Genomic DNA, 26,610 nt, shown 5'->3' on the forward strand with positions numbered 1-26,610 from the left:
ATTCCTGTCATTTGTCCCTTATAAAGACAATATTTTATGCATGTACAGTATATATGATTTCCAATATACTGTAACTCTGTGACTATGTAACTAATACTTGTTACGGTATACAGACCTGGACCAGATAGTTTCAAATATTTCAACTAGACAATGCATCAGTACTGAAAAACATTCAGCACAACAATGAGTAAACTCTTTAATTGGAGTAACACTATTTGTATTGTGATGGTGCTTCCAATTGATAAATGGCTTTAAAAAATGACAAGAATTATTTACAAAGTCCAATGTGACTCTGGTCTGGCGGCATGTTCTCACTGTGACTTGATCTATGCAGAAACCTTCATAATTTTGCAGTGTTCACAAAACAGGACAGTTGGTTTCACACGGTGCAACTCCAAGATCCAGGGTCAATCCCAAATTGGATACCGCCAGTCTCTTTCTTTGAGAACAAAATTTTCTGTAATAAAGGAAAAACTTTCCAGATTTTTCTTTTCACGTCAGTGTCAGAGGAGTCACCCTACAGCATTTTCTATTTACACCTGCATTTCTTTGTTTTTTGTTTTCCAGTGGTTTGGCTTGGTCTATAAGCCATGTGACACATGAAAGAAAGATAACATTTCAGATAGCACATCAACTAGCAGAAAAAATAAAATTGGAGACCTATTCCTTACAATCAACTAAAATACGAGTTTATTGAAGGCTTCCAAAAACTGGATTTGTTCATTTTGCAGCAGTCTTGTAATAGTTTCAGCATAATGTGTGATTCTCCATACAGTAGATTAGAGAATTGTTTCTGATATTTGAAATATTTTTTCTGCCTGTATTAAAAAAAACATATTTCATCGCTCTGGAACCAAGCCAAACCAAAAATGCATGGGTGTCAATAAGAAAATCTATAATAATGTGAAATTTAGTGATTAAACTTGTTTCCATCAGGACACAATTTTTATGTCCTGAATCTCTTTGTTAAATTGGCACCTTGTCGTCTTACATGACTTTTTTTTGTGTATGTGTGTGTGATACAACAGCGAGCATGCCCACTAGTGAGACCGAGTCTGTGAACACAGAGAATCACAATGGAGTGGAGGACAAATCACCCTGCTGTGGACCTCTGTGGTGAGTGTAACATGTTATTGTTATGATAAGCTAATAAAAAGAGGTTGACCTCTTATTATTGACTAGATAATAGACAGTCAATAGACACAGTGGCTGTTTCACACATTAAACACTCATTCAAACACTGCACAGTGTGCACAATTGCACATGTTGTTGCCCTATATTTAAAGTTGCCTCATCTTTTATTCTCCCCAGTCAAAAAATTACTAAGTCAAAGTGCAGGTTAGTACCTTGGTACTGTATGACACTGCATGGTAGATGCCTTCCTCATTCATTTATTTGATTCAACTCATCTTGCATGGCTCATTCTTACCTCGTATTTGAATTGCTCAGATCCCCAATGTTTTCATGTATTTTTTGCGGGTGATCCAAGGTCTGTCATGTTATGTTTTATTTCTGACCAATCGATCTTTATCCTGATCTCGCTACAGTTTCATCATTGTGTTTTTTTCCCTGTTTACTCACCTAAAATCCTTCCAGTTGTCTTTATAATTAGTTTTTGTCCAGTTTTACTTAAAGTTATTGTGTGCTTTATTTCACTACTATATAACTAACTTTATACGTGAAAAATAAAACGCAAATACATATACCTGTCCAGAGTCCAGAGTCAGAAGAGTTCATTGCAAAATGTGTTAAATTCAGTACAAATCTCCACTAACTCTTAAATAAATATTAGTTTTAATTGTAGCTTATTAAGTATTAGGAACTAAAGTATTCTGAATATGGCTGTATACATCCATTGATCCTAAAGTGGTACTTTATGTCAGTCGTCAGTGGCGACGGTGGAACCGTTTCTGTCGCAGGAAGTGTCGTGCAGCCGTGAAATCTGTAACGTTTTACTGGCTGGTCATCATCTTGGTGTTCCTCAACACTCTCACCATTGCCTCTGAGCACTACAACCAGCCAGACTGGCTGACTGAAGTACAAGGTATCTGTTTTGCTATATTCTGTTCTGTTGGGTTGTATAAAATGTATGTTTTCTTGACTTTGTTCAATTATCTCCTTTCCTCTCCAGATGTAGCCAACAAAGTTCTCCTGGCAATGTTCACCTTGGAGATGTTAGTGAAGATGTACAGTTTGGGGCTGCAGGCCTACTTTGTGTCCCTGTTTAACCGCTTTGACTGTTTCGTGGTGTGTGGAGGCATCATAGAGACCATCCTGGTGGAACTGGCCATCATGTCTCCGCTGGGCATCTCTGTTTTCCGCTGCGTACGTCTCCTGAGGATCTTCAAGGTTACACGGTGAGCATCAGAAAGCTATGTGTTGTCTGGAGGCAATAGAGATGGCTTAAATGCTTCAGGGCATATTCTTTCTTTGATTCTTTTAAATAAAATAGGGCAAATTGTGTTTTTATAGGGTGTTTGATTGGGCATTGGTGTTTCAACTTGCACTATTATTCAGACTTTTGCATTAAGCAGGTCATAACAGTAGCAAAACTCATCCAAAATTTGTAAAGGTTACCCTTCTTCTATCAAAAGAAGATTAAACACATGTTATCTTCTTGAGATTATCAACATTACGTAGGCAGCCAGACAGCTTACACCAGGCGGGGTTAGGATGCTGTTGTGATCTGATGTAATCACATTAAAAAATTACAAATTATTTTATATATTTTATATTATATTTTATATATAAGAGAAAACAAGGAATTATTAGGTCAGACAGAAAACCAGTCTCTGACTGGCATGATGAGTGTCCTATTATCCACCCATTTACTTTGTAGAAGAATTTATAATGTGAGTTGCTAGGTGTTTTCACCTGTTTCCTTACTGGATGTGAAAAAGAAATGTACCAAAAAAAGGACACGTGTAGATAGACTGTGATATTAGTCTATCACCAAGTGGCTGCTGTCACCCCAACTGAGGGGCACACAGAGCTTTAGGGCTTTTTTTTGCCTCTCTGCTGGCACATTCTAATAAAAATAACAGCTGACGCTGGAGATTAGAAATGTATGTCAGTGCTGAATATGGTCTTCATGCCTTGTCCAACCAATATAATCATTTCTATATTTGCCCCTCATTACCTTCACAGGTGTGTGTGTGTGTGTGTGATTGGCATTTTGTGTGTGTCTGTTCATCTGTTAACTTCTTTTGTATTTTTTCTCTCTCTAGTCATTGGGCCTCTCTCAGTAACCTGGTGGCCTCTCTGCTCAACTCCATGAAATCCATCGCCTCCTTGTTGCTGCTGCTCTTCCTCTTCATCATCATTTTCTCCTTGCTTGGCATGCAGCTTTTTGGGGGAAAGTTCAACTTTGACGAGACTGTGACCAAAAGGAGCACGTTTGATAACTTCCCCCAGGCCCTGCTCACTGTGTTCCAGGTGAGTGTTTGGTTTCATTTGGATGCAGTTTGCAAGAATTCTAACATTCACTCACATGTCCTACAATACCAGGACAAACAAGGCTTTAAATAATTTAGCCAGGAATACAATCATTGTTACAGTGTTCCCTGCTTGGGCAAATGGATCATTTTTTTGGCATTTAAATGTTATCTAGTGAATTTAAAAATCTTTATCATAAACTTTTACAAATATGTCTTCCAAACCAAACCAAATCCAAATATTTTTAAAGGGATATGGATATGTATCGCAACAATATCAAAAGAAATTTTCAACCACATGTTGTAGGCTATGAGGTTTAAAGCCAGACAGCTCGGCATCAGACCAAGAAATAGACTGGGACGTATTTAAATTGTGCAGGTGCAAAGGCTAAAGCAAAATGGTTGGTGTTCGGTGCCTGGACTGTGTGGGCATCTCCAAGCACACCTGTGTTTTTGGTTCATGTAGGTGCAGCAGCAAAAAGTGCAAAAGGATTCAGTGGAGTGGAATATAAATTGGTGGGTGGAGTGATTAATACGACTGGTCTCATAGCTCTGAAACAGCTGGGCCAGTCACAAAGAAGCATCAAAACAACAGCTCAACAAATGGAAACTGTTAATTAGTACAAAGATAATAAAAATAAAAAAATAGAAATAAATAATAAAAAAATAGTTTGGTGAAGCCCTTCATAAGATCGCACTAATCTTACACCTTTTCAGTCTTAATTCTACTTATCTAACTTTGGAAATTGTTGCCTCATGGCAGACATCTTCAGATCAGTCATAGAATAAATGATTGAAATGGTTTATACTGTATATTGTGTTTGCCAGATCTTGACAGGAGAAGACTGGAATACGGTGATGTATGATGGCATCATGGCGTACGGCGGTCCGGCCTCCTCTGGAATGGTGGTCTGCATTTACTTCATCATCCTCTTCATCTGTGGAAACTGTATCCTACTGGCCACACACACACATACACACACACACACACACACACACACACACATGCTCACACAGTTGTCACACATGAAACACACACAAAGATAAATCCACTTTTTCACCCTTGCATGTGAAAAAGTTGTGTTTTAATATTGAGCCAGTTGATTGTTCCATATTGTAGAGTCTGAAGGTGGGTTTACGTTGGTCAGGGTTAATTCTTTAAGTCACATGACCAGACATCCTGCTAAACGTCTTCTTGGCCATTGCTGTTGACAACCTGGCAGATGCGGAGAGCCTCAACACAGCACAGAAGGAGGAAGAAGAGGCCAAGAAGAGGAAGAATAGTGCCAAGTACAGCTTAGGACACCTCAATATTTCACGTTTTCTGTTCAATTGTTTTTGTAGTTATTCATTCCATTTTTGTCACATGCACTTTCTATTGGCAGAAAAGAAATTGCCTTCTGCATTGTTAGTTCCTCCCTGTTTTATCTGTGTCTAACAGGAATGCAAGCACAGATAAGAAGAGAGTTGAAATAAACGAAGGGAAGGATGGCGAGGCCACGGTAAAATACAGAGAGGAGTTCTCTTCATAAATCGCCCTAATTGTATTACAGTTTTTTTCGATTGCTAAACGACAGTGAGCACAACTGGAGCTACATTGGCAAATTGCACAGTTTTACTGTAATGCTAGTGTTTTTTTTTACTGTAAATATTTTTTATAGCTGTGTATGTAACCTCAGACGTCTTACCTGGACATATTGGTATCTTTGCTCTTTTTTCCCGTTCACTGTTTCTCTCGAACAGTACATTGTATAACTGTTTCATTGTAACTTGGTGTTTCTGTAGGACTCGAGCAATAGTTGTTGTGCTGACAGAATTAACATTTTCAAATATATCATTATCAGTCAGCACTCTATCTTGAATCTCCCGCAGTTTTATTGCATTGTTGACAACAACCATGTCAACAATAGCATTTTCCTGCGCATCTGAAAATATTTTTCCTCTTCCTCCTGTTGGAGGCAGCCTTTGGGTCCTGTTGTAAAAATATATTTTACAGTCAAACTTACTGTAATATATATCTGTGTAAATATTCTATATTTGCAATACAAAATAAATTGTAATGTTTTCATTTACTGTAAGGATGTCACTCTCACCTGTTTGTATGATGGAAAATTCGCATTACAGATGCCACTGTGGATCTTTGCAGATCTTTTGCACCCTCAACCCTGCCTCTCTCAATGAGAGACCATGGTTCACGACATGGTCTATAAGTGTAGCCCTTATGTGTGTGTTCACTTACAAGTCCAAAACAAGACACTTGCTTATCCTTTCAGCTGAAATTGCAATCAGCAGTGTTTGAAAGGCACAAGGCTGAAATCTATTATGTTTTGAATGTGTGGTTCACAGTTTTGACAGCAGTGTGTTAGCATTTGAACAAAGTGCTGTAAATCCACAGAGCAAAACGAACTAGAGTTTGGTCCACATGACCTGCTGCTGTGCAGACTGTAGTTAGAGTTTTGCACATGTAGCTCCAGTTGTGCTCATTGTCCTTTAGCAATCGAAAAAAACTGTATTAACACAATGTAAAAAAAAATAGCGACCACCTATCTTAAAGTGCATTATTTCTATTGTTATCATTTCAGTAATTGTACATTTTTATAATGCTAAACCTGATCACTGTGTGTAGGTGCCAGCAGCGGTCTTGCTGGAGGAAGACAAGGAGTTGTATCCTACTGTTGACTCTCCAGGTAAAAGTGACTTGTCTTGTTTGAGGAGGATGACCACAAATAATCCCATTTCATGGTTTTGTGACTGACTAGAAGTTTGAATAACGAATAACAGATATTTCACCAACTACGGTCCAGTTAAGCTAGGACTGTGGCCCAAATTCTAGTTTTACTTGCTGGCAAGATGTAAGGAGAAAGAAGGCTATTGTAAAGAGTACTCCAACGCTACCTAGAGTACTGAGAACAACTTTATTGACCATAAAATAAAGTTCTCAAGACAGCAAATGTTGATTATGCTGTTATTACATATATTATTATCATTATAACTCCAGTTCTGTTTTCTAGTGTGCGACGATGACAACAATAACGATGACCTCCCAGAAGTCCTGCCAGGGCCACGCGCTCAGAGGCTGTCTGAACTCAGCATCAAAGAGAAGACACCCCCCATCCCAAGGGGCAGTGCCTTCTTCATCTTCAGCAGCACTAACCCGTGAGTCTCGGACATGCAGTTTGGTGACTTTGATATTGACCTAAAATTAAAGATGTGTCACAAAAGCAGGCCTGCTGTTAGACTCACTGTACTTCCTCTACCTCTGTGTCTCTTTCTGTACACTCAATTTGCTTTTCTGTCTTCTATTTCTCCTTCTGTGTTTTTACTTAATGGTGTAGGTTTCGTGTATTCTGCCATAAGCTGATCAACCATCAGATTTTCACCAACCTCATCCTGGTTTTCATCATGCTCAGCTCCGTCTCTCTGGCTGCTGAGGACCCAATACGCAACTTCTCTGCTCGCAATATTGTACGTAAACAACCACTGGGACCGTAGTCTCTAACTGTCCTAAAGACTGCCCCATTTGAAGGGTTTATTTTTTTTTCACTGTAGCAGACAATGAGCCTTAATCTTAGAAACATTTTGACATGTCACAATAGGAAAAGCACAGGTGTAAATAATAAATAAATGATCGCTGAGTTCCATCTAGCTGCTTCTGTTTTATGGTCCTGTGCAATCTGTCACACTGTCATGACTTACTGAGCCATTCTTAAAAGTGTTAGTAACACCTGACAAGTCCAAATGTCTGCTGTCCTGTGAAAAAGTCCTATGGAAAGCAGGATTTAGCAAATGTCAATCAAATAACATGAAATTTTACCACCAGTCCTAGCTACATATAAACACAAACTACACAGGCAGCAATTTGCATGCTGGGAAGTTATGTTTATTGAAAGGTATATTAACCAATATGTGAAACCAGGAGGTATTTTGATTAGATTTTTTCTTAAAAGCCAGTGCAAAACAGTTTGCACACTTTAATCACCTATTTACCAATATATAAACTGCCAAACAATACTGCATGATAAACTTCCCTGTTTCTATCAAATATCTATTAAATCCTGTTTCCGCTTTTCCACAGTGAATTTCATGTTTTAGGACCTCATACTGTAACTTATTAGTGTTTTTCAAGATATGTACTCATATACCTGCAAACCAAAACAAGATGCACTTGGCAAGTTCACATGTTCGCAGCAATTGTAACTTCAAATGTATTACTTAGGAATGATGCAATATAAAGACAAATGACTGACAATACAATTGTGGCACTTTGTGTAGTCAGAAGATGTAACTGGCGAATTTAGCTTCTTCTGGATTAAATTCATGCTCACTGAGATTTTGGAGAATTTTATTTCACTTTCAGGTTTTTTTTCCTTACATTCTTTGCTCAGAGAAGACCTGTCGCTGTTGTGAACAAACTTAAAAATTTAATTTGTAAATATCTCAGTACATGGATATGATACTCTTTTCTGGTGCAATATATAAGTATTTATTTTTCATCTGTCTGTCTCTTACTCCATCTATATACTGTATCTTACTGTGCTGTTATCCTGGAATGACTTGATGACTTGAACTTGTGCATTGCCTTTTGCAGATACTTGGTTATTTTGACTATGCTTTCACCGCAATCTTTACTGTTGAGATCCTGTTGAAGGTAAATGACCTTTGTGCTGTGTTGTGCTGTGCTGAGTAGAGCTTTAGTAACCCTGCGCGCTTATGTCACTCTGATTGCCTCCTCAGATCCTAGGCTATGCAGACTATGTCTTCACTAGTATGTTTACATTTGAGATCCTTATTAAGGTAAACTATAAAAACTGTTGGACTGCCTCTGCAACACCCTACCACTTAAGCTTGCTGCACATGTCCTCCTTCCCCTCATTTTTGGTAGAAATGGCCGCCTGCTTGTCAACATGGAGATCATGCATTTTTGTCAGATTTATTTTGTCTGTCAGTCACTTTTCCATCACGGCCCACTTCCCCTTTTCATCCTCGACCAGTTTATGGACCAGTGGCTCTCCAGAGTACAACTTCTTGTTTGGCTGTTACCAAAAATTGCAGTTCCTTCTTTGGTTTTTCTTTTACTTTCTGAATATTAAAACACTATATGCTTATGCTTGAATCTTTGTCAGTACCAGCAATAGTCCCATATTTTGAACAATGAACATTTCTTGATTGTTAATTAGAATGATAATTGTTAAATTTGAAATTTTCTGGACTGTGGAGAGATGAACTTGAACTCAAGCTTGATATCCCACTGACTATTTGCATACTGTACACACAGATGTGCCCGCTTCCTTAATGTCTTCATGTCTGTTTAGGCTAATGCACTTACAAAGAATGTGCTTGAAAAAATCCACAGACATCAGGAACAGTTTTATTGTTTTTGCTTTCAAAACTGCTCGCTGCATGCCTGCACCAGGTTAATCTCATGTAGTGCGGAAGCCTAAAATTTGATCAGGAGAAGATTAAAGGACCTTTTTCATGGAAAGGGTTTATAGTACATTCCCTGGCTTAATCTGCACCGGAAATGAATTTAGTGGCTTTTGAATTATATTCCCCATGTCTTGTCTGAACATTTTGCATTGTTTATGATCTGTTTATTTGTGTGTCTGTCTGTCTGTGTGTGTGTGTGTGTGTGTGTGTGTGTGTGTGGTGCGTATGCGTCTCTGACCACAGTATTTTTTAAGTGTTTTTAACGTTCCATTTTGTGAGTTTGAATCCAGGCTTACCATATCAGTTGTTTTTTTTTTGAAATATTGACCCAAACATATTAGAAACATATCTTGAAGCTATTGCTACATACAAAATATTAGAAGTACTGATCTGCTTATGTGTGTGCTTGCACTAGGTTACATTATTATGTAACATAATTAACAGCCTAATTTCAATGCAGGACCATCAACTGGGAAACTGCAAAGAATATCACGTTTGCATTCTTGTCATGAATGCTCATGTTTAAAATGCAAAATCAATGTGAATGAAAAAAATTTTAGTACACACAAAATGTTCTTTTGAAAATTGATACTGTGAATTGTTTTTAGTAACAGATCATTTAAATAGTAAAACCAGTCATTTATATCCAGTTTCAGCCTGACTTGAAGCTGTCCCCATGTAAGTGTTTTGTGGCAGATCTGCCTTCTTTAGTCCTGACTGATGTCTCTCCTCTGTCCAGATGACAGCGTTTGGAGCATTCCTACATAAAGGGGCATTCTGCAGAAACTACTTCAATCTTTTAGACCTGCTGGTTGTTGGTGTGTCTCTGGTCTCCTTTGGCATTCAGTATGTATCATTTGATCAATGAGCACTGGGTTGTATTTTTGCCGTGATATATAAGCGTTGCTCTCTGCTCTGCTAAGTATCAGAGCTTAAAGGAATGCCTCTGTGACAACATGTCTTTGTGTGTTTTGCTGTCTTCCACAGGTCCTCTGCAATCTCAGTGGTGAAGATTCTCCGTGTTTTGAGGGTCCTCCGTCCGCTCAGGGCCATCAACAGAGCCAAGGGACTAAAGGTCAGAATAACAATAACACAACATATTGCGGTGTGTATCTAGTGTGTCTAGTTCTCCATGAGAATGTGTTCCCAAGTATATTTGTGCACGTATGTCCCTTTGCTTATGGTAGAGTACTGTGTATTCCTACTAACAGCATATAATGGTGTGTCCTTTGCAGCACGTGGTCCAGTGTGTGTTTGTGGCCATCAGGACCATCGGCAACATCATGATCGTCACCACGCTGCTGCAGTTCATGTTCGCTTGTATCGGAGTGCAGCTCTTCAAGGTACAGTGAAAAGATGCAAAGAGAGATAGTGGGTGATGGGGTCACAACCAAATGAACAGGCCCTTCCAGTCTAAAATAAGAATTAGGTTTTAAACGAACAGCTGACTTTCTCTGTTGTTTTTTTCACAAAGGGGAAATTTTATCGCTGCACTGATGACGCAAAGTCCAGCCCAGAGGAGTGCAAGTGAGTTTTTCCTCCTTCATAGTTTCCAGCTTTGCACCTTGGCCTGAATGAGTCTATGTGTAGGTGCTTGTGCGTATATGTTGTTAATGCTTCATATTTAAATCACAGAGGTACCTACATTCTCTACAACAACGGGGACACAGCGCTGCCCATGGTGAAAGAGAGGATCTGGTACAACAGTGACTTCAACTTTGACAACGTCCTCATGGCCATGATGGCTCTTTTTACTGTCTCCACCTTTGAAGGATGGCCCACGTAAGTACTGCTTTGCATCTGAGGGAGAATTCAGATTTGACTATCCATTTATCATATCATATTTTATAAAGTAGTCTATTATCTCTGTCATTTTATTATAATGAATGCATAAATGTACACCTTAGGCTTAAAGTATGCTACGTAGTATCTTTAAACAAACAAAGCTTGTTAAACCGATTTAGAGCTGATACATGTATGAATTATGACTGGTCATTAGCTTGACGTTCTCTGTGTTTTGCGTTTCCCTGCAGTCTATTGTACAAGGCCATTGACTCTAACAGAGAGAACATGGGTCCCATCTACAACTACCGCATCGAGATCTCCATCTTCTTCATCATCTACATCATCATCATCGCCTTCTTCATGATGAACATCTTTGTCGGTTTTGTTATCGTCACCTTTCAGGAGCAGGGAGAGAAGGAATACAAGAACTGTGAGCTGGACAAGAACCAGGTAAGGGCCCCTATAGAGATTGTGTGTTTGTGGATGATGTTGCTGTGTGTTGTTAAATTTAGTAGGAAAAAGTCTGTTCGTATCAAATTATTAAGTACGTGCTCCACAGAAGGTTATGGGTGCTACAAATGGACATTTGTTTATCTTCCATTTGTGCTCAAATCTGATGTAACATATATTGTGTCTTATTACTGACTGGTGCAGGGAGCGTCTGCATCTTTTACAGAAGAAGGCATGTTACACCTGTTCATAAGTGTGTCTGTTTGTTTCTCTATTCTACCCTCACCATCACCGCAGCGTCAGTGTGTGGAATATGCTCTTAAAGCTCGTCCTCTGCGGCGCTACATCCCCAAAAACCCCTACCAGTACAAGTTCTGGTATGTGGTCAACTCTACTGGCTTTGAGTACGTCATGTTTGTCCTAATCATCCTCAACACCCTGTGTCTGGCTATTCAGGTAAGTGCTCTCCATTCAGTCCTCTAGGTAAAAATGACTAGCTAGTGAATCTACTTATAACAAGTTTTTCAGTGCTGCATGCAGTTATCTAATCACTAGTATGATGTATTTGTACTTGAAAGATATAATCTCTGCGTAGTATACATAATTTTGCTTGATATAATTTATTGCAGCCTGCGTTACTGCCTTTATATGCTTTATATGCTGCAAAAAGCAAACAGGGAGATTAAGAGGATTCACTCTCTACTTAGTATACAGTGTATTAGACATTTTTGGGGATTCCTGTGGGATGGGAGTCAATTTCACTAATCATCACGGGACAGGAAAAAAAGTCAACTGGAGTGGGTGGGACGGGTATCATAGGTTCATTTTTTATGTATAAATAATAATTTCTAAAATGAATAAACACTATTTTCTGATTTTTTTTTATTGGGGATGGGATGGGAGTAATTCTTCCAGATTTAGGACAGGACAGGATTATTTTTGTATTTTGTCGATTTATATCCACTCCCATGTCACCCTCTACAGTTTATGGCAACCACTGAATACAGATACACTTAAAGTACAGTACATGTATTATTCATAAAGGTTTGTTTTATATTTCTGATCAGTGTGTCTGCCTGCCTCTTTTCAGCACCATGGTCAGTCTCATCTGTTCAACTATGCCATGGACATCCTCAACATGGTCTTCACTGGGGTTTTCACTGTGGAGATGATCCTCAAGCTCATCGCCTTCAAACCCAGAGTAAGTCTCGTCTCGTCTCCCCTCCTCTCCTCTCCTCCATAAGATTTTGCTAGCAGATAATTGCAGATGTTGCAGGATTAGAGTTATCTCTCTTTACATTTGATCCCTATGAAGGTTCATGTTTTTTAGTTTTTATCTGTAAGCATTCCCCTTTTCCTTTTTACCCAGTCCTCATACACTCTTCCTGTCCCTCTTACCTCCCCTGTTTGCCCACTGGCTGTGACTCCTCTTCCATTTATTCCTTATCTACCTCTTATACTTTCCTGCACCCCCAACCCCCTCCTCCTGTCCTGCTGGCTGTATATGCTGCCATATTCAGGGCTATGTCGGGGACGCCTGGAACGTCTTTGATGCTCTGGTGGTGATTGGCAGTGTAGTCGACATCATACTCAGCCAGGTAGAGAGACGTCAGTATGGACAACTCTGTCATTCCCTCTTCCTGCTCTCCCACTGCTGCAGCAACTCTCCTTTTTTTCCCTTCCTTCACATCTCTCCTCATTTCCTTCCTTCCTGTCCTAATGTTGTGTCGTGTTTTTAGGTTGGCTTGAGCCAGTTTCTGCTCATTAAGCAAGTGTGTTGAATCTATTGTGGATGTTAATGTTAATGTTTGATGAGCACCATAGACCAGATACATGCTGATGGGCTGGAAACATTTCCCTCAGCTACCTGCATCTACAAATAAACAGTGTTAAATGCCAACATATACATTACATCAAGCCACTGCTCCATGCTGATTAGATCTTGTTAAAGTGTTAAGTTTTAAGTCTGTGGTGGCCATTTCTTTTAACCTGCCGCTGCGAGTGAGAGTACAACAAATACTTTTGAAACAGAAGATTAATGACGGATGGTTAATTTATTATATAGTATTTGAACATTTTCAAATGAATGTTTCTGTAAATCTGTTCGTACTCTCACAGACTCAGTGGCAGGACTGATTCGAGTTTCAACCTCACTCTCTTATATCAAATCATAACTTTTTGATGTTCTCCTCTTTCTATCTCTCATAATTCTCTTCTTTTTTTTTACCTTTTCTTTGCTCTGTTGTCCTTCTCTTTCTTTTTTGTGTGTCTTTGTTGCTTGTGCTTGCAGAACTATTTTGCTGATGCATGGAACACGTTTGATGCCTTAATTGTTGTGGGTAGCGTGGTTGACATTGCCATCACTGAGATCAATGTAAGTAGTCATTTATCACACATACGTGCCTGTCTTACTGTGACACTCCCAGCCAGAGGGCCTTGCTATTGCATCAGGGTTGCATTCAAGATTACAATTTTCTTTGTCATGCATAAATGAATGTTCTTGGGTTATTGGGGTCTGTACAAAACAAAGATGATTTCTTGGATCTGGAGAACCAGATTTGTAGGCCGGGCATCTCTGCAGCACTATAGTACTTCACCATACTGCTGTTTCGTCACACATTTTAAATTGTGCAACCCTGTGTGATCATTTTGTCATCAACTGTTTTGCATGTAACTTTGACTTGAATCTGCTGTACTGCTACTTCAAGGCCACTCTGTGTCCTGGTTTGCAGCTGCTGTTAACACTGACTACGTGCTTACTCCAGGCTTGTCCATATGAAGATGTCTGTTTTCCCTCTCAGTCTCTTGTTTTGAATGAATGTTTGAGTAAAGAACACACATTGATGTTACCTGAATCTTACCTGTATGAGCAACTGGTAAATATTCTCTAAGAGCATGTCAGCACTTGCTGAATATGTGCTGTATTGTTCTGCAACTTAAACAGTACCAGTTTATTTATAGTGTCAAATTTTTTATGTTAACAGCAATCATCTCGCTTTTCCTGTCCCTACCTTTGCAAGAAAACACGTACTCGCATTACTTTTTATAGACTATGAAAAACCACTTCCTCAAGCTAGATAAACCATCTAAGTAAATATGGTACTCTAGTTAAAGTTATAAAGTCAGTCAAATCCATATTTCATTGTTTTGAATGTCTTAATTGTGCTCTGTTACATTACATTACATTATTTTGGCGGATGCTATAAGACATATAATAAGTGCATTCAAAGCATGTAAGAGAAAGGCAAGCTATCATCCAAAAATGTGGGTTTATCCCTTTTAAACAAATAACTTAAGCATATTAAGCGCTACACAGCATGTGCTTAGAGATAAGGTTTTTTTTTCGTTATAGAAACGGTGTGAAGTAAGTGCTGCTAGCAAGGACTGCTGAGATGTGGTCTGCGGCGTACCATGGGGCAGTGACTTCACTGTCCTGACTTCAGTGGAGATCTCATTCTAGGGTGTGGGGAAGGTAAAATATCAGGTTGAATATAGGGGAGAGAATATATGAGGTCTGTTGGCAGACACAGGGGCTCCAGCAAAGACGGAGTTGCAGTAGTTCAGGTGGGAGATGACAAACACCTGGATGCAAGCACCAAGGAGGAACCACTAGCTCCTCTAAACATTGTCAAAGTGCAGGTTACTGCTGCTGGATGTCAACAATAACACTGTGTCCCTCAGGGTCACTTCCAGGTTCCTCGCTGTCCGAGCTGTCACCAGGACAGTGATGGACAGGTCTTTCAAGGGGACCTTTTCCCCTGGAGGACCACAAACCTTGCAAACTTTTTTAGTTATATAAATATAATTTTTATTTAAGGATGTCAGTGTTAGCCAGGACGCCAGTTAATTTAAATCCGGGTTGATACTGAAAGGTCATATAATTTTAAAAACAATGGCAAATAAATAAGTATTTTAAATATGTAATTATATCCAGCATGATCTGCAAAATCATTAGGTGAAATGTAAATTATATTTGGGAAAATGTAGACAATAGTAACGCTAATAAGCATTTAGAAGAAGAAGAAGAAGAAGAAGAAGAAGAAGGTGTATCAGTTCTTTTTCCTAATCATCAGTGTTAACAGTTAAACTTTTTAGTATTGTGATAAAGAACTAATTTTCCTTCAGCATTGAATGCATGTCTGGTGTTACTGCTGAGAATATGTGGTAAAGCTTTTGCATGAAGGACTTTACAATGATGTTCATGCATGTGATATAAATTGCAATGCTGTGTTGCTGTTTTTTAAGTGAAGCTGCTTCTGAGCGTTTTTGTAATTACATCCTGAGTAAGTTGAAGGTATTGGTAATGATATGTGATGTTTGCAGCAGCACTGACTCGTGAACGGTTTGGTGCTGTACAGGTGGTTTGTGTAACTTGGATTAACCTTAGGCTTTTGGTTTCAAGTCGGCAGCCATTCCTGTCGTCAAGGTGATAGTGGACCCAGGGGTAAGAAGAAGCCCCTCCTTTATTGTTGTAGCCCCTCACCCTACTGTGATCATGCAAAGTCAACGCATCAAGATCTTTTGTTATCACTCTGTCGCTCACTTGCTGATGAAAACACTGACACACTTTCAGTTAGAGCGTCTAGTCTCACTTACTCACACTCAATGTTTGTCAAAGTCTTGTTTTGAATCCACCTGGTTTGTTGCATTTTGGTTCCAGTATCATGGTATCAGCTGACTTTTTTTGTTGAGATGTCATTCTGTCCTGGGTGCATGGCATGACACAGAGGAACAGATAACACCGTATGGTGATTTGTCTCATTTCAGCGTAGCTTACCCATGTGTTTGCAGTCAGATTACCAACACTGTATAGTCAGTGCACTGTTTTGAGTTTACATTTCTTGTCAGAGGTGTTGTGTGATTGTACTGTAACACAGCGGTAAAAAATTGATCTTGATGTTTGTATCAGTTGTAACACATCAATTATATTTTGTCTTTTGGTTTGCTTGTCTTTGGACTGCGGATTCTGTCTGTTTTTGCCTGTTTTGAATCAGTCGTCCAGAGTTAAATGTACTGTATGTGTAAGTCCTCCAGGTCTGTTCACGGCATGGTGTTTAACACATGGTCACTCTGCATGCACATCAACTGTTATCATTGCAAAGATCCAGAAAGATCACAAATGGGAAGATTTCTTTGTAATGATTTTTAGCTAATATAATCCTTACATGATGATTGAAAGACTGCATGTATGACTGGCTGCATGAATGAACAAGTGGTACAGAGCGTTATCAATTTTCAATTTCAATTTCAGTTTACTTTATTGGTATGAATGTCAATAGAACAGTATTGCCAAAGTTTCAAGGAAAATACAAAAGAACAATTTAATTCATACAGTTCATTAAACAAATGTTACGCCTTCTGTTTTTTCATCCCCCTAATCTTTCTCCATGTCCTCCGCTTCAGAACACTGAGGACAGTGCTCGCATCTCAATCACCTTCTTCCGCCTGTTCAGAGTGATGCGATTGGTCAAACTGCTGAGCAGGGGGGAGGGCATCAGGACTCTGCTATGGACCTTCATCAAGTCCTTCCAGGTGAGACTGAAACATATAACATAGCCAAAAAAGCATCCTTTTTTTAATCTGCAATATTACAAACCAATGAGGAGGTTACTCTTGTTGGTTTTAAGGTGGGAGGTCTAACCCTCTGAAACTGGTTGCTGGGTAGTAACAATGAGTGTTAAAAAAGTGGGTCAGGTTAGAGAGCTCAGAGTGGTCCAGTGTTAAGTAACAGTGTCTCTTCAATTTTCCCCCCCGGCCAGGCTCTTCCCTATGTTGCACTCCTAATAGCCATGCTGTTCTTCATCTATGCTGTAATTGGAATGCAGGTAATATTCTTGAAAATCAAAACCAGTGTTGCCTTCAGTGACATCGTGATTTTCATCGTGTAACACAGAATTTCACAATCATCATTTTAATTTTGTCTCGTCCAGAATTTGGGAGCTGGCAGGCTTATTCTTTGTGTGACATTTGTTTGTCTGCTTTCAGGTGTTTGGGAAAATAGCAATGGTGGATGGAACACAAATCAACCGCAACAACAACTTTCAAACCTTTCCTCAAGCTGTTCTGATGCTCTTCAGGTGTTTGTGTAGCTTAAATTGTTGGTTACAAGCCATTATTGTCATGATATAGTATATATGATTTAGTCATCATCTATGGATAAATACATTCCCTCTCTCTGCTCCTATGTTAAATTTTTGTATTTTGATGTTAGGTGTGCCACAGGTGAGGCCTGGCAGGAGATTATGTTGGCCTGTCTGCCAGGGAAACTGTGTGATTCAGAGTCGGACTACAACCCCGGAGAGGAGAGAACCTGCGGCAGCGGCTTCGCCATTATCTACTTCATCAGCTTCTACATGCTCTGTGCTTTCCTGGTAATCTTCAGACATTTCTCTGTGTTCAGTGTCAGTAATGTTTGAGCACAGATTTGAGCATGCACATTCCTTTATACATTGTAATACAACAAGAAATGTCCTGGTTTCAGATCATCAACCTCTTTGTAGCAGTCATCATGGATAACTTTGACTATCTGACCCGTGACTGGTCCATTCTTGGGCCGCATCACCTGGATGAGTTTAAAAGGATCTGGTCCGAATACGACCCTGAAGCCAAGTGAGTAATCAGGACCCATTTTAGAGAGAACTATCACCAAAATGTATACTGTATACTACTGCTAAGAGATATTTGTGTCAGTACACACACTCTCAAGTGCACTAACTGATTATCCATATGTGGTTGTAGTGAAGACTGTGCTAATTGATATAATGCCCTTTAACTGAATGTATCTTGTTGTCAGGGGCAGGATAAAGCACCTTGATGTGGTGACTCTGCTGAGGAGGATCCAGCCTCCACTGGGCTTTGGCAAGCTCTGCCCTCACAGAGTGGCCTGTAAGGTGTGTTTCCACAACTCAACACTCACATCTATACAAGAATAGTCAAATGCATGACCACTGTTGTTATGAATGTTATGAGAGTGATAAAAATGCATAAAAGCGTTTCTATATCTTTGACTTATAAATGCATAGCTTTCACAGTACACAGTTCTAATATCACATTTGATGTATCCTTGTTAATTTGTACTTTGAATTCTGTTGCAGCGTCTGGTGGCGATGAACATGCCCCTTAACAGTGACGGAACTGTAATGTTTAATGCCACCTTGTTCGCTCTGGTCCGCACTGCTCTCAAGATTAAGACTGAGGGTGAGGATTGTTGCTATTTGGTTAATCTGTTTGGAGCTGTGCTTTACCATTCTCCACAGTAAAAAAAACAGAGGGACTTACAGTATGAAACACATTTCATTTTAAAACCACAAGGTAAGAAGATGGAGCACAAGTGTGTAACTTGGCCAGAGTTCCCTGTTGTGTGTACTAGATGCTTCCAGGCATCAAACCTACTTCAGATTAAAGCCTAGAGAAACCACGACAGAAATGCTCAGCTTATGTTATTTGGTCATATATTATAAAAAAAAGTATTTTAATTTACTTAAATGCTTCTTCCAGAAATCTGCAATGAGCAAACATTAGGGTCTCCTGAATGATTTTCTATAGGAGCCTTGTGCAGCATTTGCAGTTTTTAATTAATGTCAGGTCATGCTACTTTGACTTTTATTATCATATTTTCTCATTTACAGCGGTGTCAGTCCGTTGGACTCCTTGTCGTCAGGAAAGCCCATATGCTAAATCAACATTTTGCCACAAGAGGGAGTTAAAGATGTTCAGTAAATAGTCTCTCTTCAGCATCCTCCTGGCCAACAGGGCTCTTAACATTTGATATACAACATCTAACTCAGCATCAAATGTACAATTCAGACTGTCACAACAGCATGATTGATTCAGACCATTTACTTTAATGCTCAGTTTCCTGATGCCATTTTTTTATTTTGGTATTTTAAACCTGGATCCTATTTTGACATATTTTGAGGTCAAAATGACTAGTAGGTACAAAAAGATTTTAAATATTCAGCCAGCAGTTGCAAACCGGCTGCACTTTGTGAATCTAATTTTGACAGGCACAATTGCCCCCGAAGGAACACATTGTATAATGTAACTAATATGTTCAGCAGTTACTGTGTACATTTAAGCAAAGTAACTTTACAGTTACACGTCCCATCTTTTCTGCCATTTCCAAGGTAACCTGGAGCAAGCCAATGAGGAGCTTAGAGTTGTGATCAAGAAGATCTGGAAGAGAACCAGCATGAAGCTGCTGGACCAAGTGGTGCCCCCTGCAGGTGGTCAGTGGCCATTACACACAGGCACACGTGCAGTAATAGTGATCATCATTTGCTTTTCACCATCACAGTAGCCTTACACGAACAGTAACCTCACTCTTCCATGGTACCACACTCAATTGATCTGAATACCCGCTGCTTCTCATTTGTATTTTTCCAAGATTTTATAAGGGCAACCTCATATGTGGACCACAGCTGCCACCAGACACAAATAGTCTTAATGGACCATTCATTTACATCTGTTGGTGCAGATTTGCAAATTCCCTTCATTTGAATTTAAAAAGGAAGTCAGTAACATTTACACACTTATCTTGGAAACTGTTTATAGTGATCATGGTTACAGGAATCATCCACTGATAAGGATCAAAAAGCTCAAATCAAGTATTCCACTTACTGTGTTCGTTTTGGGTTTCGTCCTACGTGACAACATATTGAAAAGAAATCTGAATATTTAATGAATATATTTGTTTTCCAACTCTGTTACCACTGGATTCCCTGTCAGTAAAATTCATTAACTAGCTAAGCTGTCCATTTTATTACTTTATATTCATACAATAAACATACAAATATCAGTTAGATGGTCATCTGCATGAGAAATAATAAAAAAAACAACATTTTGTTTGTAATAATCGTTTATATTATATATAACGCATGGTCCATGCACTACTGCAGCTGGGGGCTCCCTGCAGCACCACGCAACTTTTTAAAGTCAGGTTGCAGACACAGCTGTTGTGTGAAGCATAATTGTAGCAAAATGGCTATATAGCCTATGATAATAATATAATAAGACAAACATGCTGTAGCTATTGATGATTCAGCAGTAAGAATCAGAGTCTGTCTGTCAGGACCTTGAAACTGAAGCAGCTAAATGGAGTTCAGCCATCATTCATGTGATCATTTACTCCTGTGCTTTACCTGCTGTCCTGTTTGTAAAGCCACCTTTCAAGGCTACACAGTGGTAATGTTAAATACACAAAGGCAAGATTTTGGCAGGTGTATCACTTTAAGATACATACTGTATGTTGAGGGTTAATTCCTCAGAGGCATTCAGCATCCTGTTTTTGCTTTTCTGAAGCCATATAGCTGACTTGCTGACCACATCCATCAAAACAAGATATTCACAGAACAAACCCTCACTGCCATTTACAGTACTTTCACTTCAGTTCGTAGAAATTCTCCTTATCGCTGCGACTTTGTCACGGTTTCACTGCCATCTCTGTCACGGTCCAACAGCTTTTTTTAATCATTAATCTCGTTGTGTGTGGCTCTGTATTCTGTCCTCCTCTATCTCTACCTCTTTATCGCATTGAGTACATAGGTATCTCAGATAAAAACACACAAAAAAGCTGTGTAAATATTTGAAATGAAATGCTGATCTCTCTGTAAGTAGTATACAGTTTGTGTTTTGCTGCTGATATAGGCCAGGCCTTGGTACATATTCATATCAAGATCCTTAGAATTGTCATACAGTTACAAACCCACTGGCTGTTAGGTGTAAGAACTTTGATGTAGATTTCTTTTTTAACTGTATGTGAATTTCCAGCTGGTTTTGTTGGGCTACATACAATGTAGTAGTGCACATATCTCAATTGTAACTTGTGCATGAATCAGTTACCAATGGCCAAGAAGATTGTGTATTGAAATGAAAGCCAAGCTGAATTAAGCCAATATTTTGTGCCGTATTTCTAAATTATATATAATATTGTATATAATATGTTAGTCATGGTTGCTTTGACATTAATGCAGACTGTTAAGAGCAGTTGCAGAACAAACAATCAAAACAAATGTGACATGCTCCTGCAACATCAGCCAAGCAGTTTATTTATAGTTCAGTCATGCAAATCTTTACAAATATCATCGTCATATGTCAACCTCCACGTCTTCCTCTTTATACCCGTAAAACTGCAGGTAGTCTTTTGTAGTTACTGTTGATTATGTTTTCACCTTACACAAATTCTAATTATTATGACAGGACTGAGGATAAGCACACCTGCATTTTTGAATGACATTGTTTTACCTAATTCCCAAATAGGTATGAATGTACCCTCAGTCTAGCAGCTTCGTCTAGTTGTGTTGTTTTTTCACCCATTGTCCTTCTATGCTTACAACGCTCCATTCTGCTGCTGTGTTTTAGAACGTCAGACTTAATTCAACTGCATGTCTTTGTGTGCATTAGTTTGCTAACCCCTCTTTTCTGCTAAGCCTTCCACAGCTTACTCTGTTTACAGTAGAGTGCTCAGTCAGTCGCTGGCCTACTGCTTTTCTCTTTCTGCCGTCCTGAGCTCTCTGGGGCAGTTCTGTTTTAGTCTGGTGGCATGAAACTACTGATTCCTCTGTTCACCAGGCTCTGTCCAGAAAGAGAATCTGCCGTCCCCCATAGGCACAAAATTTACTGTACATTGATCTGCCCATTGATGCATTATGAAGAAAAATGAAATCTTACCAACTTATTCAGTCCTGAAGTGTTACTGCTTCTTTGGACTATTGCTTGCGTCAACTCAATTGAAATGGAAGTACTTTCTTCAAAACATAAAACATGAAAAAACAAACTAAGGCATGCTATGAAAATCTGATATATCTGATAAATAATCTGCCCATAATATATATATATATATATATATGCTCACAGGTTTTCTTTCTGAACAAAGCCTCTCATAATTACTTTCTGGCTGTGTCGGGTAATGTAGAGAAATGTGTTGGCTGCTTTAAGATGGATCATCAACAGATCAGGCCCATTGGCCTTTTTATTCTGTTGGATGGAGTGATTCTTCCATTCCACCTTACATTTGTGACCTTTATTCAGTTGCTAAAATCGGTGAAGGAAAGGTGGAGAGGAAAATAGAAACCCACATTTCCTACACTCTATGATTCAGCCTACTTTTTTTCCCTGTCTGCTTCTGCACCCACTTATCTGAGTGAATCGATTCCAAGCTTGATTAGCCTCCCTGCATGGAAGATAGTGTGCGTACTCTCAGCTTCCTCTGGCTAAAGGTAGTCTAGTTTGTGTGTTGACATTTGAAAGGGGAACTGTAGTCGTGACCTTTGCTGCTTCTCTAAACTCTTTACTTCGCTGCCTTCTTGCATGTGCTTCTCTCGCTACAGATCATGTTGTTTTTCTGGGATATAAGATATAGAACACCTCTGCTTGTCTGTCTCTGACCTCTCTGGTGGATGTTAAATGTAGTAAATTTGTAGTCTGGTATGTTTGGTAGAAACTAGTTAGACTGGTTTGAATAAATAATAACTATATCTCTGTTTCCCTGGTCATAAATTACTGTAATATAAACTTATCACCAATTATAGTCTGATTTTGGTACATTAAGGGGTATAAGGTCAAGAGCATTCATATTCACTTGCTTGCATGAGCAAATGTGTGTTCTTTGTGTGTCACATAACCACATGCATGTTGTTTTCAGAGATGAAGCAAGATGGGAGCTGCAGGTGCAGATGTTATCTGTTATCAGGTTAAAGTCTGCTGCACACATTTGAGTGTGTGTGTGTGTGTGCCTATGTCATTGCAACACCTGAACCCATTTCACATGCATTCAGTTCTGATATTTAAATAGTGCTAAGCATCCCATTTAGCTACACCTTTGGTGACTTTTTATTAAAAAAGTTTGAATTGAAATGGAATTTAACAGTGCTTTTCTCTTTGTGAAGACATGAGCATAATTCAGGACCTGATCTGTGATACAGTGCAGTGGGTGATAACATATAGTGTTCAGATATGTCCAGATAAGTCATAGATTTTCTTTGGTGCTCCTGAGAAATTTCTTTATGCCGCAGTGGTATGTTTGATGGTCTGTTGTGATATTAAATGGTTCCTGGACTGAATAATATAAATTTTGATAATGTTCAAGTAGTGAGGATTTATGGCGTTTCAGGAATAGGTCTTGGTATTCTTTTCTTTTTGTGACAGAAATATTTTGTTTCATTGTAAAGATATTGTATTTGCATGCAACTGTCTGTAGCAGTGGTGCTGCATCATTGTGATGCTTTACTGTTAATGGACTTCGGTTTTGATACTTTTAGTGCAATTTGACTTTTCTGCCAAGATGTGTTACAGAATTTCAGTGTTGAGATATTTTGGTGTTGATCTGGGAGGCTTTGGTGTGTCTGGTCTGTTCACTCAGATGACGAGGTAACAGTGGGGAAGTTCTATGCCACCTTCCTGATACAGGACTACTTCAGGAAGTTCAAGAGGCGCAAAGAGCAAGGTCTTGTGGGTAGGCGCTCATGGGAGAGGCTGAACACCACCATGGCTCTACAGGTGAGTAAAGTACAATGTTACATGCTTGTGTTCATGGGAACACAATCCCATAGATTCACTCCACCAGTGCAATGCACAAATCATTGATTGTATGTTACTAAACTTCAGAACCAATTCTGTGTTGCTGAAATATTGGTTTAATAATAGACTCACATCTAGATTAGGGCAGAGGCATGTTTGCACCTGAGAAAACTGAAATGTTCGTCAACATTAACATTAACTATTTTTGCAGGCTGGCTTGCGCACGCTGCATGACATTGGACCAGAGATCCGTCGAGCCATATCATGTGACCTGCAACAGGAAGGGCTAGTAGATGCAAATGCAGAGGAAGAAGAGGAAATCTACAGGGTAAACATTGTTGAAGATCCTCTTCAGACGTAAAAAATACTGCTTTACTGCTTTGAATATAATAATTTGTGTCCGAAATGGTTTTCCACAAAAAACTTTGTTTCATTTGTTTTGTTTTTCTTTAGTTGTTTTTTTTTGTTATTAAAGGGACATTTCACCAACCTGTGACAGCTGTAACACCTGACTATCACCTTTTGCAATTAAGATTTTGTAAAAAAAAAAAATTTGTGAGAAATTGAAATAGAAAACTAAAAGTTTTAGAAATATTGTTGAATATTGTTGTCGACCTTCTCCATCAAATTTAAATGGCAGTAGTAGGAATGCAAATTTGACCAAACCTACTGCAAAAGAAGAAACGAAAACAACCACAATTCTAGGACCCCATATAAAAAATAATTGTAACAAAATCCACTTTTATATATTTAATGATGTTAAATAATTACTAAATCTGTTTAAACGAACACATTTGAAAGCATGACATGAGTGTCGATTAAAGGGTTTTTGAGATCATCTGATAGAGAAGTGGGGCTATGTGAGACAAAAATGATTGGGAGCTACTGCTTTGAATAAATCAAAATGTCATTTATCAGGCAGTTGTTTAAAAGGTCGTGTACTGATGCAGGTTGTCATTTTTTTGTTTGGGCCAGAATCTGTACGAGTTGTACTTTAAACAGCTAACTGTGTTTATTACTGTTTTGCCTCAGTCCTCATTTGTTTCTGATGTCTCTCTGCAGCGTAATGGCGGTCTTTTTGGGAACCATGTCAACCATGTCAGTGCGGACCAGCAAGGCTACTCCCACCTGACCACTGTCACCCAACGGCCGTTACAGATCCTGCCCTTCTCCTGCAGTGCCTCAGTTGAACCCATCCAAACAGGCAGGAGAGCCAGCGAAGAGGAGGAGACAGATATGAACTCTTCACACATCCAGTATAATCATCATCATCACACCCCTCATCCATATAATTATCCTTACTGTATTTCCACTTGCCATCAATCGCCAATACCCTCCAATGCCAACCTCAACAATGCCAACGTGCCCTTACTTCTCTCCATGACCAATGGGAGGCAGCAGAAGTGTTTGTTAAGGCGAGACCGTCCATCCTCCGCCAAAAATGGATCATCAGTGTCCACTTGCAGCAAAGGAGTACATGACAAGCTTTGGAAGTCACACTCCACAAGGTCAGTGGCAGAGACATAAAAGTGATTAAAATGCACAACACTGTAATGTAGCCTTTTTATATTTAATCTTGCATTCATTTCCATACCACAATAGATACATTTTGCAACTAATTATTATTGGTGATTATTAATTATTATTAGGTGAATAGCACCCCATGCTGACACTACTCCAGAGTTTTCTGTTTAGCAGGCTTCATGTCATATCTTGTTCATCCCCCACACATGTACCAAATTCCGATAGATTAATCTCTGCATAAACAGCTGATTTCAAAAGAGCACCATTGTGGGTGTTGCTTTCTTTCCCGAGGAACGTTTTTACTTATCAGATTGCCGAAAGTAATGCTTCAACTTGCATGATGAAAACAAATAGCTTTGGTTTTAAAATATCACCTAATAGCCCTCAACCACAGTCACTCCTGACAGAAATATTGATACCGAGTCATGTTGAGTCATATAGATATTTTTTTATGTGCTGAGATTTTTAGAAAATGAGCTCTGAAATCTGTCATCAGTTTGACACAACACGATCAATGGAATTTGGTTCACTGTGCTTGCAACATGAAATAATTCCTTTGTTAGAAGCAACCTCCCTTTCTAGAAGCAATGTCCCAGTGGACAATTCACAGACCTCACAGTCTTCATTGGAACTACATACACTCACCTAAAGGATTATTAGGAACACCTGTTCAATTTCTCATTAATGCAATTATCTAATCAACCAATCACATGGCAGTTGCTTCAATGCATTTAGGGGTGTGGTCCTGGTCAAGACAATCTCCTGAACTCCAAACTGAATGTCAGAATGGGAAAGAAAGGTGATTTAAGCAATTTTGAGTGTGGTTGTTGGTGCCAGACGGGCCGGTCTGAGTATTTCACAATCTGCTCAGTTACTGCGATTTTCATGCACAACCATTTCTAGGGTTTACAAAGAATGGTGTGAAAAGGGAAAAACATCCAGTATGCGGCAGTCCTGTGGGCGAAAATGCCTTGTTGATGCTAAAGGTCAGAGGAGAATGGGCCGACTGATTCAAGCTGATAGAAGAGCAACTTTGACTGAAATAACCACTCGTTACAACCGAGGTATGCAGCAAAGCATTTGTGAAGCCACAACACGCACAACCTTGAGGCGGATGGGCTACAACAGCAGAAGACCCCACCTGGTACCACTCATCTCCACTACAAATAGGAAAAAGAGGCTACAATTTGCAAGAGCTCACCAAAATTGGACAGTTGAAGAGTGGAAAAATGTTGCCTGGTCTGATGAGTCTCGATTTCTGTTGAGACATTCAGATGGTAGAGTCAGAATTTGGCGTAAACAGAATGAGAACATGGATCCATCATGCCTTGTTACCACTGTGCAGGCTGGTGGTGGTGGTGTAATGGTGTGGGGGATGTTTTCTTGGCACACTTTAGGCCCCTTAGTGCCAATTGGGCATTGTTTAAATGCCACGGCCTACCTGAGCATTGTTTCTGACCATGTCCATCCCTTT

General features: G+C 39.2%; 1 protein-coding gene across 11 annotated transcripts in view; it reads left to right on the forward strand.

Moving 5' to 3' along the window:
* Positions 1-26,610, forward strand: part of cacna1db (calcium channel, voltage-dependent, L type, alpha 1D subunit, b) — a 96,282-nt gene that overhangs the window by 63,819 nt on the left and 5,853 nt on the right. For 6 of the 11 annotated variants that reach the window (XM_046057245.1, XM_046057251.1, XM_046057246.1 and 3 more), the window contains 33 exons: positions 1,029-1,116; positions 1,884-2,044; positions 2,132-2,357; positions 3,228-3,435; positions 4,263-4,383; positions 4,610-4,724; positions 4,876-4,936; positions 6,061-6,121; positions 6,446-6,590; positions 6,770-6,899; positions 8,169-8,228; positions 9,601-9,707; positions 9,849-9,936; positions 10,097-10,204; positions 10,336-10,388; positions 10,497-10,643; positions 10,895-11,096; positions 11,394-11,552; positions 12,187-12,297; positions 12,617-12,694; positions 13,387-13,470; positions 16,500-16,628; positions 16,856-16,921; positions 17,082-17,173; positions 17,308-17,467; positions 17,578-17,705; positions 17,890-17,986; positions 18,191-18,293; positions 18,725-18,811; positions 19,223-19,324; positions 23,455-23,591; positions 23,824-23,940; positions 24,675-25,120. In XM_046057245.1, coding sequence (XP_045913201.1) covers positions 1,029-1,116; positions 1,884-2,044; positions 2,132-2,357; positions 3,228-3,435; positions 4,263-4,383; positions 4,610-4,724; positions 4,876-4,936; positions 6,061-6,121; positions 6,446-6,590; positions 6,770-6,899; positions 8,169-8,228; positions 9,601-9,707; positions 9,849-9,936; positions 10,097-10,204; positions 10,336-10,388; positions 10,497-10,643; positions 10,895-11,096; positions 11,394-11,552; positions 12,187-12,297; positions 12,617-12,694; positions 13,387-13,470; positions 16,500-16,628; positions 16,856-16,921; positions 17,082-17,173; positions 17,308-17,467; positions 17,578-17,705; positions 17,890-17,986; positions 18,191-18,293; positions 18,725-18,811; positions 19,223-19,324; positions 23,455-23,591; positions 23,824-23,940; positions 24,675-25,120 — 4,177 coding nt within the window. The remainder of the gene's footprint in view (positions 1-1,028; positions 1,117-1,883; positions 2,045-2,131; positions 2,358-3,227; positions 3,436-4,262; positions 4,384-4,609; positions 4,725-4,875; positions 4,937-6,060; positions 6,122-6,445; positions 6,591-6,769; positions 6,900-8,168; positions 8,229-9,600; positions 9,708-9,848; positions 9,937-10,096; positions 10,205-10,335; positions 10,389-10,496; positions 10,644-10,894; positions 11,097-11,393; positions 11,553-12,186; positions 12,298-12,616; positions 12,695-13,386; positions 13,471-16,499; positions 16,629-16,855; positions 16,922-17,081; positions 17,174-17,307; positions 17,468-17,577; positions 17,706-17,889; positions 17,987-18,190; positions 18,294-18,724; positions 18,812-19,222; positions 19,325-23,454; positions 23,592-23,823; positions 23,941-24,674; positions 25,121-26,610) is intronic. The other 5 variants (XM_046057250.1, XM_046057249.1, XM_046057247.1 and 2 more) reach the window with 5 other exon arrangements.

Source organism: Micropterus dolomieu, linkage group LG08 (assembly GCF_021292245.1).
Source record: "Micropterus dolomieu isolate WLL.071019.BEF.003 ecotype Adirondacks linkage group LG08, ASM2129224v1, whole genome shotgun sequence".
Classification (NCBI taxonomy): domain Eukaryota; kingdom Metazoa; phylum Chordata; class Actinopteri; order Centrarchiformes; family Centrarchidae; genus Micropterus; species Micropterus dolomieu.